At 39.5% G+C, this 13,951-nt stretch overlaps 1 protein-coding gene across 4 annotated transcripts in view; it reads right to left on the minus strand.

Annotated features, from left to right (window-relative positions):
- The window catches only part of ZFAT (zinc finger and AT-hook domain containing), a 271,413-nt gene that overhangs the window by 150,892 nt on the left and 106,570 nt on the right, over positions 1–13,951 (minus strand). For all 4 annotated transcript variants that reach the window (XM_027860422.1, XM_027860423.1, XM_027860424.1 and 1 more), the window contains 2 exons: positions 4,536–4,724; positions 148–298 (listed from right to left, as the gene is read on the minus strand). In XM_027860422.1, the coding sequence (XP_027716223.1) occupies positions 148–298; positions 4,536–4,724 (340 nt within the window). The remainder of the gene's footprint in view (positions 1–147; positions 299–4,535; positions 4,725–13,951) is intronic.

A 13,951-nucleotide genomic window follows, 5' to 3' on the forward strand; every position in this document is an offset into this window, starting at 1 on the left:
AAACATTTAGACATATGATCATGCTTTGCAAAGGTTTGTAAACAGAATGTTCAATAATTAATTTAATAATCCTTCTTCCCTGCAAAGGACACTAGTCAGTGTTTAGTCTTTACTGGCAATTCACATAAACTAAGCACTCAGCATTACCTGCTTGATTTCATTGGCTGCTCATATGGTGTTTGTTGAATGGCATATTCCTGGTACCCTCTCCGGTGAGCTAGATCAGGGATGGTGGCCTTGGTATTGACTGCTTCTGTTTCTGGGGGCCCAGCTTCAACTGGGACAATCTTAGTGGCACCTAATAGTGAGGAACAAATAATATCGGTTGACAAAACTGCACAACAAATGAACTTTGATCACACATGGTGCAAACTATTTTGCAGGAATTTTACTATTAGAGAATAAATTGTTGCACAGGAGTAAATTTCTTTACAATGTGATCTTCTGTCATGCCATTAACTTTCATTTAACTCACATAATTGTGTTCATTCACAAAAGCAAGAGATTTTCAACTCTTTCCCAAAAGGTTAACTCTAAGATTTGAAGAAAGTGCTATCATTTTCCCCTGTTCTAACAACAACTACCACCACCACCACAAAAATCACTGATTTGGCTTGACGGGTATTATCAGGCCTGCACAAGCTGCAGCCTACGGGCCACAAGTGGCCTGCAGGCGCATCAGAGGATTTCAGGCGGCCCACAAGAAATGAAGAGGATGTTTTCCTCTCCATTTTTTGTGAACCGCCCGAAATCCTTTGGTGGGCCACAGGTTGTGCGGGCCTAGGTATGAGAAATGAAAACTTACATTGATATGAGTATCAGGAGACCTAGATTCCTATACTATTTTGCCACCTGTAACCTTGGGCCAATCACTTTACCTTCTGGGGTTCAGTGTTCTCATCTTGAAAATGAAGGGGTTAACTGATGATATAATGTAAGATTCTATGATTTTTTTCATTTTGACATATAATGAGCTTTTACAATAATGGACACAAATAAAACATACAGAGATAAATTTATTCCATAAAAGGAGAGTCTTGAATCTGACAAATCTAGCAAAGAAAATAGTTTACCAATTACACCTACCCTATACTCACTCCCAAATCAATGACAAAAAAAAAAAATATCAAGGTCATCAGAGGTAGAACAGCTCAGAAGATACTAACAGAGTCCGGTCAGAAAGCCTGGGTTCAAGTCATGAACAAGTCACTTCAACTCCCAGTCCCCCAGGCAATTCTGTAGGGCTACAAGTGGCTGAATCACCGCTGACCTGCATGAATGGAGGGTACTTCCTCACAGGAAGTTCTGGACAACAATAAAGTTATAGGTTAGGAACAAAGGAAAAAAAAATCAAAGAAATACCATTGGTTATTAATAGAACAATGGAATTGTTTTCTCTAGATTGTTACAAAAAGGTGTGGTAATGCTAAAATTTTCCCTTATTTTCTGGACCTTGATGTTCTTGCAAAAAATTATCTACACAACCCCCTCCTCTGACCTAGCATACCTTCCCTTTTCTAGACTCTTCTATGCTTAGAACTTTCTAAGGAAGGAAGGGGGGACATAGAGAAAGACTGAAGGGAAAAAAAGAGAAAGAAAGGGAGGGAAGGAAACATGCATTTAAGTACCTACTATGTGCCAGGCACCAGCCTAGGCATTTTACAAATATTTTCTCATTTGATCCTTACAACAACCAAGGAAGACAGATACTATTATTATCCCCATTTTACAGTTAAGGAAACTGAGACAAACAGGAATTAAGTGACTTGCCCAGGGTCTCACAGTCTAGTAAGTTCCTAAAGCCAGATTTGAACTCAGGTTTTCCTGAATCCAGGCCCTAGCTGCCTTCAAAATTCATGAAACTTTGCTAATTGGTATTTTCCTACCTGTGGTATTAGAAATGGAAAATAAAACAAAGTCACTTGAGCAATATTCCACCTCTCCCTATAAAAACCGATCCCGCTCACTTTTTTGTTGCTGTCCCTATAATTTGAAGGCCCTAGGTTTCCCTTATGTTCCTTAAGGCTATGTCCTTTTCTTTCTATACATTCTTGATGACCTTCTCAGCTCCCATGGTCTCCAATATCATCAACTTCACGCAGATGTCACACAGATCTATAGAGCCATCCCAAGTCTCTTGCTTGAGTTACAGTCCCACACATAACCAACCACCTGCCTATTAGACATTTCTAGCTGAATGTCCTATAAGCATCTCAAACTCAGTAAGTCCAATGGAGAACTCCTCATGTTCCCCTCAAAATGCACCCTACTTGCTCACACCCCTATTTCTTTTGAGGGTATTTCCATCCTTCCAGCCACCCAAGTTCACAACCCTGGAGTCATCCTCCACTCCTCTATCTCCCTCACTTTATATCAGATCAGTGGCCAAATCATACCACTTCTCCCTCCACAACATCTCTCAAAAGGATACTATCCCAAAGCAGGCTTTCATGCCCTCTCATCTAGACTATTATGACAGGTTCTTAACTGGTGTTCCTGCCTAAGTCTCTCCTCTCTCTAACCCATCCTCCACGTTGCTGCCAAAGTGATATTCCTAAAGCATGCTTCTATCCATGCCACTCCTCTGACAATAATCTCCAGTGGCTATTACCTCTCGGATCAAATATACTCTTCTGTGTGGCACCAAAAGCCCCTAACAGGCTTGCCCCAATCTATATTTCCTGCATTATTGTGCATTATCCTTCTGCCTTCACAGAACCTCTGGTCCAGAGGGGAAAAAGAGTCCTCTTGTTCATCCTTACACACACGACACTTTACCCTCATTCTCTGTGCATTTGCCCCCGGCTGCTGCCCATGCCTAGAACACCTGCTCTCTTAATTTCTATTTCGTGGGATCTCTAATTTCTTTTGCCACTTAAATCTACTGCCACATCCTACATGAGGTTCTTCCAGCTCCCCTAGCTGCTATGGTCTCCCCAACTATTAACTTGCAATTTTTTTTATTTAATTTGAATAAATTTATTAGGTTTATAGTTATTTCTGTTCATGCTGCCTCTCCCCAAAGAACATTAAGTTCCTTGAGGACAAGGACTGTTTCAGCAATCTAAGAGCTTTCCACATAGTATGCATTTAGTTGACTGAATGATCCCAGGTTTATGAATGGTCCATGGATAAATGAGGGGTCAGTTCCTAGTCCCAGAGTGTTGGATTAGTATGGCACTCTAGTGGAGGAGATCCATGTACCACACTTTCTCTATCAGGAATAGAAAGCTGATGCTGGATGTGCCCAAGTCAAGAAACAATCTCTCCATAGGAGCATCATTAAACCATCCCTACTTTATGGTTCCATGACCTAGACACTGTAGCACCTGAGGCTCAATGGCTGCTAAGATTGTATCCTTCCCTTCCTTATCCCTGTCTCCTCACTTTGCTCCCACCCCAGGGCAACTTCTTAGGCCTGAAGCCTTCCCTTAAAAGCATTAAAATCTAGCAAATAAAAGCATCTTTCTTTAACATCCCTGCTTTTAACAGCCTGACTCTTTTACGTAGGTCTCCTAAGTTCCAAAAAATTACTGTGATAGATGAAGAAAACAGAAAAACAGTCTAGAATTTTCAATTTCTGGAATAATACCACTAGGAATGTGGCAAGACAAGTTAGCTGACACAATGAATTTCTTTTCAAGGCATTTAATTCTAATGTGGCATAATCAAAGCCCTGAGGATCTTGGAATCAGAAGCGCTGAGTTGGCAGCATCACAGGGGACAAGTTACTTAACCTCTAAGATGCTCAGTTTCTTTATGGGTAAAATGGGTATAACAATGCTTCTACTACCTAGACTGCTCTAAGGAAAATGTTTTATGAACCTTCAATAGAAATGTGAAAATGAAGCTTCTGTATAAATGTAGGCTATTCTTCTGTGAGGTTCTCTCCAGAGACTGGGCTAAAATTTCAAGGATTTTTTTATATTATTATAGATAATAAGCTACTACCATCAACACTAAAAATAGATTTTTATAAAGATGTAGCTGTACTTAAAGTCATAGACTTTATTTACTATTCTTTTTTATCAAAATCCCCTTGGCTGGTTAGAAAAATGTCTATTATTCTTAAGATGTAAACAACCATAAGCCATTTTCTGCCTAAAAATCTCTTCTTGGAAAAGACCTTTTAAACACGGAATGAATATTTTTTCCAACAGGTTTTCATTTTATGAGAACAGAAGGAGGGATAAAAAAGTTCCCAGAATATAAGAATCTGATGAACCTCTATTAAAAATATGGAGGTCAGCTAAAAGGATAATGAGCTCAGGAAGAAAGTCCTAAAAAGCAAATCACAAGAAAACAACAGAGCAAATAGCATCTGCTGAATGGACTCATCACCTTTTAGGAGTGACAGAAATCACTTGAAGAAGTCAGAGGAAAAGAACCATCTGCCAGCAGAGAAAAACGGGTTAAAAAGGAAATAACCCAGCAACCTCACTACACTGGACAGTAAGCCCATTATAAAACATGAGGTCAGTTGTATTCATTGCTAAAAGATTCTAGTTTTACCATTGACCCTTTGTCATAGTTACCTGGAATGGCTTCATGCGCTGTCAAAACCACACTTATAATGGGCTTTTTTGCTCCTGAAAACTGTACTGTCTCCTTTCCTGATGAGATTTTTTGGACTTTCTCTGCCTTCTGTGTCCGTGATCTTTTAGGTGCCTTTTCTCTCTCATCCTCTTTCTCCTTCCTGTCAATTTCGATTTCAGAATCATTACCTAAGGAGCAAAGACCAAAGATTCATAAATTATCCATTTTATATACACACACACACACACACACACACACACACACATATATACACAAATACTTTTGTACCAATGACAGTATTGCATTGTCTCAATCTTTTTTTTTAAATATAAAGAGCAGCATATAGACCAAATTATGGTTCTCTGGAAGGGGAAGGAGAAGAGATACTGAAGGAAATCATGGTAATATAAAAAACAAAAGACATAAATACATACATATATTTATATGTATGCACACACACACACACACACACACAAACATATCTGCTGGATTCTCTTGTTCCTAGATTCTATGGAGCTCCATAACCTCGTTGTATCTTTTTAAAAATCGTCATTGCCATTAATAAGCATTCTATGTATGTAGCTTAGATAATTGAAGACTAAAAATTGTTTCAGGCAGCTAGCTAGGTGGCACAGTAGACAGAGTGCTGGGTCTGAAGTCAGGAAGACTCATCTTCCCGAGTTCAAATCTGGCTTCACATACTTACTAGCTTACCAACTCAGACAGCTTACTAGCTGGCTTTATATCTGCAATCCTATGTTCAAAATTCACCTAATTATTCTCCCATAGGGCAGCTAGGTGGTGCAGAGGATAGAGTGCCAGGCCTGAAATCAGGAAGATTCAACTTTCTGAGTTCAAATTTGGCCTCAGACATTGACTAGCTGTGTGACCTTAGACACCCTGTTTGCCTCAATTTCCTCATCGGTAAAACAAGCTAGAGAAGAAAATGTCAATCTAGCATCTTTACCAAAAAAACCTCAAATGGGGTCAACAAAGAGTCAGACATGACTGAAAAATGACTCACCAACAACAAAAATTGTTTATATAGTACAAAAAGACCCAGGGCCCTCATACTTTGTATATACATCTTAGGAGAACACCAGGAAAATATGCCAAAAAATGTGAATTGTAACAGAAGAATACTTTTGCCACAATTTTATAATACCACAAGACAAGCCAGCTATATTTGACATAAGATTTCTAATATTTGTCATGGTGTGAAGACACACATGGTGACACACAAAAAGTATAATAAGGGTGACTATCCTCTCCTCTGCTGGTGGGATTTTCTGGGCTTTTCCTTGAGAAGTCACTTATCAAAGTAAAAACAGCCTGACTGAGATGCTGGCATCCAAAGAAAATGAAAATAATCTGAGGAAAGCTTCTAGTGTGTTGAGAAAACCTTTCATGGAGAATTTGTGGTAATATCTGGGCAAGAAATGCACTGGATGGGAAGCTATAGAGGAGTTGTAATCTGCTTCAGTAGAGGTAATACATATACAGATCCATCCAAATTCAGAAGTGAGATAGTCAATGAGATTCTTAAATGTCAAGAAGAAAAATCTCTCCCCCTCTCTTTCATATGAAATATTCCACATAAGAGTCATTTCCTGAGCTTTCTGGAGCAGTATTTGTAACTTGCATCAAGCATTATGTTATTTCAGAAGTGTTAAACATTAGCTGGTGATCTGTACAGAATAAACATTTGTTGGATGAGTAAAAAGAATAAATGAATAAGGAAAGGAATTACAGGAATCAGCAAGCAAAATCATTAGCAAAGATTCAAGTATTTAATTAGTCACAGAACCGTAGGACTTCAGATTTAGAGAGGACCTCCAAGATCATCAAATTCAACCTACACCTTAACATACACTTTGTTTGCACCTCTATTATACAATTATCATGTATTATATTATTTACATATGTATCCTATTCCCCTACTAGATATGTGAACTTCAGTGATTGCTAAAGTCCAAATAATCTCTACCATCAACTACATCCTTACATCTAGTTCATCCAACATTAATACATCCTCAATGTGAAGAGGTAGCAAAGGCTACACTGTCAGAGCAATTAAGCAAGTTTTCTTCAAATTACCTTTGGCTTTGAAAGACTTAAAACTCTGAACAATGTGATGACTTTTCACGATTCCAGAGAACCAATGATGAAGCATGCTAACTGCCTCCTGTCAGAGAGGTAAAAAGCTAAAGAAAGAGAAACGCTGTTTTGGACACGGACTATATGGGAATGTTTCATTCTTCTATGCTAAAAGGGCTTTGTATTTTCTCTTGCTCTCTTTTTTGGTGTGTGTTGGAGTGGGTGAGATGGAATGTGGGCATAGAGAAAATAAATGTTCATTGAAAAAAATTAATTTAATTTAAAAAATTGTATTTGTAAGGCATCTTAGTTTTCCATCCCTCCTACTTCAGCCTCCTTCTCTCCCTCCCCCACCCTCAAGTTGTGAAGAGCTTTCTAGATGAAATTGTCACAGAGCCAAGACTGGCTACTTCTCCCAGATGCTTGCCCTCTACAAATCCAGCACACATATTGTCTGTCTCTTCTTCCAAGTCACTAATAAAAATGTTGAGGAATGGAGGAGGGCCAAGAAGACATTTCTTGGGCGTTCCACTAATATCAATATCAATACATTACTGACTACTTTTTGACTCAAATCATTCAACTAGTTCCAAATCCCCATCTTATGCACAAGGATAGCATGGGATCCTTTTTCAAGTGCTTCACTGAACATTGTCAACTTTTATTAGCAAGCACTGAACATGATCCTGAGGGAAGAGGAGAGAAAAGTTACCACTGTGAGTAAGAGGAAAGAATGGGCAAAGGGAAAGTTATGGAAAGAACCACAATCACAAAGCTACCTCAGATCTCATCTAATCCAGTCCCTATCAGACACATAAACCTCCTGACGTATATCATCTCATAAAAATCATGGAGTCTCTGTTTGAAGACTTCAAGGACACAGAACTTATCTAACTACCTTCCCAGCCTTCCAGCCTATCCACCTCCTTGTAACTTTTACCCATTAATCATCATAGTTCTCCTTCTGGGGCCAAAGAGAATGAGACTAAACCCCCTTCTAGATGACAGCTCTTCCAATGGTTAAAAGTAGCAATCATAGCCGCAATACATTCTCTTTCCCAAACTAAACATTTACAGTTCCATCAAGTTCCATCATTATATATCCTGATAAAGCATGATGAGCTTGATATAGCATAATGAGGCTCTTTACTATCCTTGTTCCCACTCCAGACTGTCAATCTCCTTACTAAAAATGGTACCCAAGAAATAAGCAAAATACTCTTTGTGTGCTCTGTAATACACTGTCTGTCTTTAAACTGATTTGACCAGGTCAGAGTTCAAAAATATTTTCACTCCTTTCTGGACACTTTCTATTAGTCTAACTTTTAGGTTACATCAGCTTTCTGGATCCATGTTATATTGTTGACATATTGTAGTCAGTATAACTTTCCACATATGGAAGGCTTCAGCTGCAAGTTAGACAGTAAGATCCTGTGGTCCTTAGGCTGCAGCAGCAAAGGAGATGGTAATAACTCCTCTTTAATGTCATTTCAACTGATAACATCATGTCAGTTTCTGATGTCGAACCATTTGACAGGGGCAAGGACTTTCTTTTCTGAGTCTTCAATAAATGGAGATGTACCTGAAGGAGTAATTCCAAAACTGCATCTCTACAGGGGTTGTTTCCTAGGATGATGGTTTGAGGGCACTGAGCTAGAAGCAATGCTATTCTAAAAGTTGTTGGGTTCAGGATCCTGAGTTTTCTCCTTCAGGAGATGGTAGTCAAGGAAGCACTAATGGTGGTAGTTTGACTTGTCTGGCACATGCTGCCTTCCTGTCTCTTCCTTAAGGTACCTTGCTGCTGGACTGCACGCCCTGAGGGTGGCAGTTGTTGTTTGGCAGGTGGTGGGGATGGCTGGCTAGCTCTTTACAGGAATTGCTTCCTCAGATGATGGCTATGAGGACAGGGCTTAGAGAAGGACTGACTGTCTGGAAGACAAAGCCACTCCCAGAGATCCATCCCATCTGCCCATTGGTGGCAGCTGGTCAATTTTTGTTGTTGTCCTTCATTTTCAAAGAGGACCAAAATGACATCACTATGCCAGAGTCAAGTTTTAGGGTGTACAACTGTGGCTGATCAAACCAATACAAGGTTGGAATATTCTACCACAGGTTGGGCACAAATAGTCCCTGTGAACCTTTGGGGTGCATTCTCTAAATCTGCATATCTTGCATTTCTCTTGAGCTTTGCTCATAGAGCACGGCACCTTCTCTGACAAGGGCATGCCATGCTGAGTGGTCCTGTGCCAATGTCTCCCATGTCACACAAGAAACTTCTTAAAAGAGACCTTGAGAGTGTCCTTGTATCACTTCTTCTGACCACCATGTGAATGCTTGCGCTGTGTGAGTTCTCCATAAAATAGTCTTTTTGCCAAGCATACATTTTGCATTCAAACAACATGGCCAGCCCATCAGAGTTGCGCTCTCTGAAGCGGAGTTTGAATGCTTGGCAGTTTAGTTTGAGAAAGAACCTCAGTGTCTGGTATCTTATCCTGCCAGGTGATCTTCAGAATCTTCCTTAGACAATTCAAATGGAAGCGATTCAGTTTCCTGGCATGGTGCTGGCATACTGTCCAGGTTTCATAGGCATACAACAATGAGGTCAGCACAACCACTCTGTAGACCTTCAGTTTGGTAGTCAGTCTGATACCTCTTCTCTCCCATACTTTCCTTCAGAATCTCCCAAACACTGAGCTAGCTCTGACAATGTGTACATCAACCTCATTATCAATGTGTACATCTCTAGAAAGTACACAAGGTAAGTGAACTTATCCACAGCATTCAAAACTTCTCCATTTGCTGTAACCAATGGTTCCACATATGGATGGTGTCGTGGTGGCTGATGGAGCACCTGTGTTTCCTTGGCATTGTTAGGCCAAAATTAGCACAAGCAGCACAGAATTGATCCATACTTTGTTGCATCTCAGTTTCAGAGGCTGCATTGAGTGCACAATTATCAGCAAACAGAAAATCATGCACTAACACTCCCTCCACTTTGGTCTTGGCTTGCAGTCTTTTCAAGTTGAAGAATCTACCATCAGTGCGGTAGCTGACCTTGATGCCATATTCATCCTCATTCAAAGCATTTGCCAACATGGCTGAAAACATCATGCTAAAAAGCATGAGAGCAAGCACACAGCCTTGTTTCACTCCATTTGTGACTAGGAAAGCAGGAGAGCATTGTCCATTATCCAGAATCTGGGTAAGCATGTCATCATGAAATTGATGTACAATTCTGATGAACATCCCCAGACAACCAAATTTTGACATAATTTTCCATAAGCCCTCATGACTAACAGTATCAAAGGCCAGATCTACAAACATTGTATACAGACCTCTGTTCTGCTCTTGGCATTTCTCTTGGAGTTGTTGGGCAGCAAATACCATATCAACCGTTCCTTGGCCCTTTCTGAAGCCACACTGGCTCTCAGCTGGGTGACCATCTTCCAGGTGAAGGATCAGCCTATTAAGGAGGACTCTGGCAAGAATCTTGCCAACAATGACTAAAGGAGAGAGAGAGATAGAGAGAGACCCCCCGTGATTGTCAAGGGACAATCTATTTCCTTTACCTTTACAGAGATGGACAATGGAGGCATCCTTGAACTCCTGGGGGATAATCTTCTCTTGCCATACAACCTGGAAAATTTCAGTCAACTTCTGTATGAACCATGGACCCCCTACCGTGTAAATCTCAGCTGGAATAGAATCAGCACCAGGAGCTTTGCCACACAAGAGGAGCCTAATGGCATTCAAACTTCTTTTTCAGTTGGAACTTCAGCTACAGAGTAACTGACTTAACCTGGGATAAACAGTCAGGGGCTTCAGCATTGATTGATGATGGTCTGTTGAGAACACTATGGAAGTGTTCAGCCCAACTCTCTAGGATCATATCCTTATCACTAATCAATGTGGTTCCGTCAGCACTGAGTAGTTGAGATACACATAGGTCTTTGGTCCTGGTGGAATGGGCAGATAAAAACAATTTGTTCCAATGGCCAGGAAGGCAGTTGAAGCAGGCGCTGTGGAGCACTTAGAGCTTGGTTAAACATCGAAGATGCCAAGGTCATCCACTGCATCTTGAGCCATCACCAGTTGTCTTGATTCTGTCCTGCCACTGGACTGTGGTGACTCTGGAGGAGAGAGTGAGGCCAATGACTTCATGAAACTCTGCCTCACTTAAATCCAATTTATACATAAATCAAAGGACATCACCCATACCATTTTATCATTTTACCTACCTCAAAGTCCTATGCCAACAGGCAAGTGACAAAGCAGCAGGTGCAGATATACTGGGAGCCATAGTCATAACCCTGCACACAGGCAGCCCCCGCCATAGTGTCGTTTCTCACTGGAAGCAGCAGTGGGATATGGCAGCCTCCTGGGTGTCTGAGCAGGCTTTTGAGGATCACACTGCTCACCTCCTGGTGTGCGGAAGGGGCTAGAAAAGGTGCCCTAAAAATTGTCTGCTTACCCAAACCTGACCTGATTACCATGGCAGGTGGGCAATCCCACTCTGCAGTCAAAACACGAAAAAATGTACAAAAATGTCTGCGAAAACGATTTCACTCGCCATCGGCACATGGAATGTGCACACACTTACAGACAACACAAAATCCAGTAGACCTGAAAGACAAACAGCTCTTGTTGCAAGAGAACTCAACAGGTATCACATCCAAACAGCAGCCCTGAGTGAAACAAGCTAGCAAATGAAGATCAGCTTACTGAAGTTGGAGCTGGAGACACATTTTTCTTAAGTGGCCACAGTGAAGGGAAGCACTGTGAAGCTGGTGTAGGTTTTGCAATCAAAACTAACCTAGTCGACAAGCTTATATGCCTACCAAAAAGAAGTGAATGATAGGCTCATGACAATGCAATTGCCACTTACAGGAAAACATCACGCCATCATCATCAGTGCCTATGCTCCCACCACGACGAACCCTGATGATATCAAAGAAAAATTTTATGAAGACCTGGACACTCTTATCATCAATGTGCCAAATAGTTGTCAATAGTTGTTTCTGGTAGTGATAGTGGTGAACCCCTTCTCCACAATGATCCCTCCCCTCAATGATGGTTGTGGGGGCTGGGGATAGTAACACCTACATCAGAAGGTTGTTACGAGGATCAAATAAAGAAGCACAGTACTTTGCAGATCTTAAGGTGCTAAGTAAATGTTAGTTATTATAGTTACTAACATATCTCTCTCAAGCCACATTTGTACAACTGGTTTTGTAAACCTAAGTACAAGATTTTACATTTATACTTATTAAATTTCATCTTCTTAGATCTGGTCCATCATTCCAAACTATCAAGATATTTTTGAATGCCAGCTCTGTCACCCAATGAATTAGTCATCACTATAAGCTTCATGTCATTTATAAATCTGAAAAACATGCCATCTACGGCTTCATCTAAATAACTGATAAATGTGTTTTATAGATCTGAAAAATGAGATACTGTGGCCAAGGAGGTCCAGAAAAGATAGAAGCATGTGTAATTGGAGATGAGTAAGAGATGGCCTAGAAAATCTGAAGACAGTCTTTATAAATTGGAGAACAGGCCACCAAAAATACATTTTGCCTATTTCACAATTCTACACAGATCAAACCCTATACATAAATATTCTAATAAATTCCTATGAGAAACAGGAATGAGCACATAAACCCTTAGAAAGTTAGGCTGGTTGAGAAAAATCTCTAGATGAGGCAAGTGAAAAACTTGGCTGACTTAGCAGACCTATCAAAAGAGGCATTCTAATTTCCTATGCTCTGTAAATATATTTTCATGCTTTTATAGCAAAACCATTCAGGTATTCATTTTATATCTAAATGAAACATTTCTATCACATTTTAAATGAATTTTAAAAGATGAGAGGTTTCTAGGTATTAAAAATACCTATAAAATAATATTATTTACTAGTCTGAACACTGAACACTAAGATCATTAACATTATAATGAAATGGAAATCCAGCAGAATATTATACATACATATATATAAATACATATGTATGTATGTGTGTGTACATGTGTGCACGTGTGTGTGTGTATATATATATATATGTATGTATGGTACAAAGCTCAATATATTTCTTTTAAGCAGAATAGTGGTCCTATATGCATGAATAACATCCTGCAGAGGTATGTCTGTTACTTTTACAATAAAAGTAGAAAATAGGGTAAAATGAAGAGGTCAGAATAGCTCTAACATTCTATGATTGCACATTTACAAGACATTAAAGTAATGGCAGAGATAATTTTAATACAACAGGGGTATTCCAAATAATGATTTTTAAAAAAACTTTCCATTCACAGAATTTTACTTTTTTAGACCTTATTTTTTAAAGAAGTTGTTAAATGACAACCAACTGTGGGAGGAAAAAACCAACATATGACAGTCTAATAGAAATTACTCATTCATATATGGTTTCATTTTAAATACAGGTTTAATTTGATTTAAGTAAATATGAACCTCCAAAGGATATATTTCAGGGCCTCATTATGTGGATCAGAGGTGACTATAAATGTTCAAAGGCATAAGCTGTGGAAGTTTCTAACATACTTGAAAGGCTTCAGGTGTGCTCCAGGAAATAGACAGTAACAGCAATCTGACGGCCAGACTAAGTACAGAAAGGCTCACCAGCAGTGGGCTTGGCTTTTTCACTTGGTTATAAATTCTTTGACCATGGCAACTCATTAAACAAAGAAAAATATAAAATAGTTCTGAGTCCTACATAGCCCTAATAGATCTCTGCCAGCAGTAAAGTGGTAGAAAAGGAGGCAGGGGACACTAAATCACTTATTTTCAGAGAAAATGTTATAACACACAATTATAACAACTTCAAGCTTATGTATTTAAGCATGATATAAAAGTGGAAAATGAGGAGGAAGATGGGACATTGAGAATTTAAACTGATATATCTCAAATCCCATATAGACAATCCAAAAATATGTGATTTAGTGTCCCCTGCCTCCTTTTCTACCACTTTACTACTGGCAGAGATCTATCAGGGCTACATAAGACTGAGAACTATTTTATGTTTTTCTTTGTTTCATGAGTTACAATGGTGAAAGAATTTATAACCAAGTGAAAAAGCCAAGCCCGCTGCTGATGAGCTTTTCTGTACTTAGTCTGGCCATCAGATTGCTGTTACTGTCTCTTTTCTGGAGCACACCTAAAAAAAGCAAAAGAGCCTAAAAACCAGCAGCAAAACTTGACTTATTTGCCAACAGAAGAGGCATGGAAATCAAGGGCAAAACTAGTTTAAAAGATATACTTGTTTGTAAAACCTTATGGAGGCTATCACATGACTGGCAAGAT

The sequence above is a fragment of the Vombatus ursinus genome, unplaced genomic scaffold (genome assembly GCF_900497805.2).
Source record: "Vombatus ursinus unplaced genomic scaffold, bare-nosed wombat genome assembly UNPS02014180.1, whole genome shotgun sequence".
NCBI lineage: Eukaryota > Metazoa > Chordata > Mammalia > Diprotodontia > Vombatidae > Vombatus > Vombatus ursinus.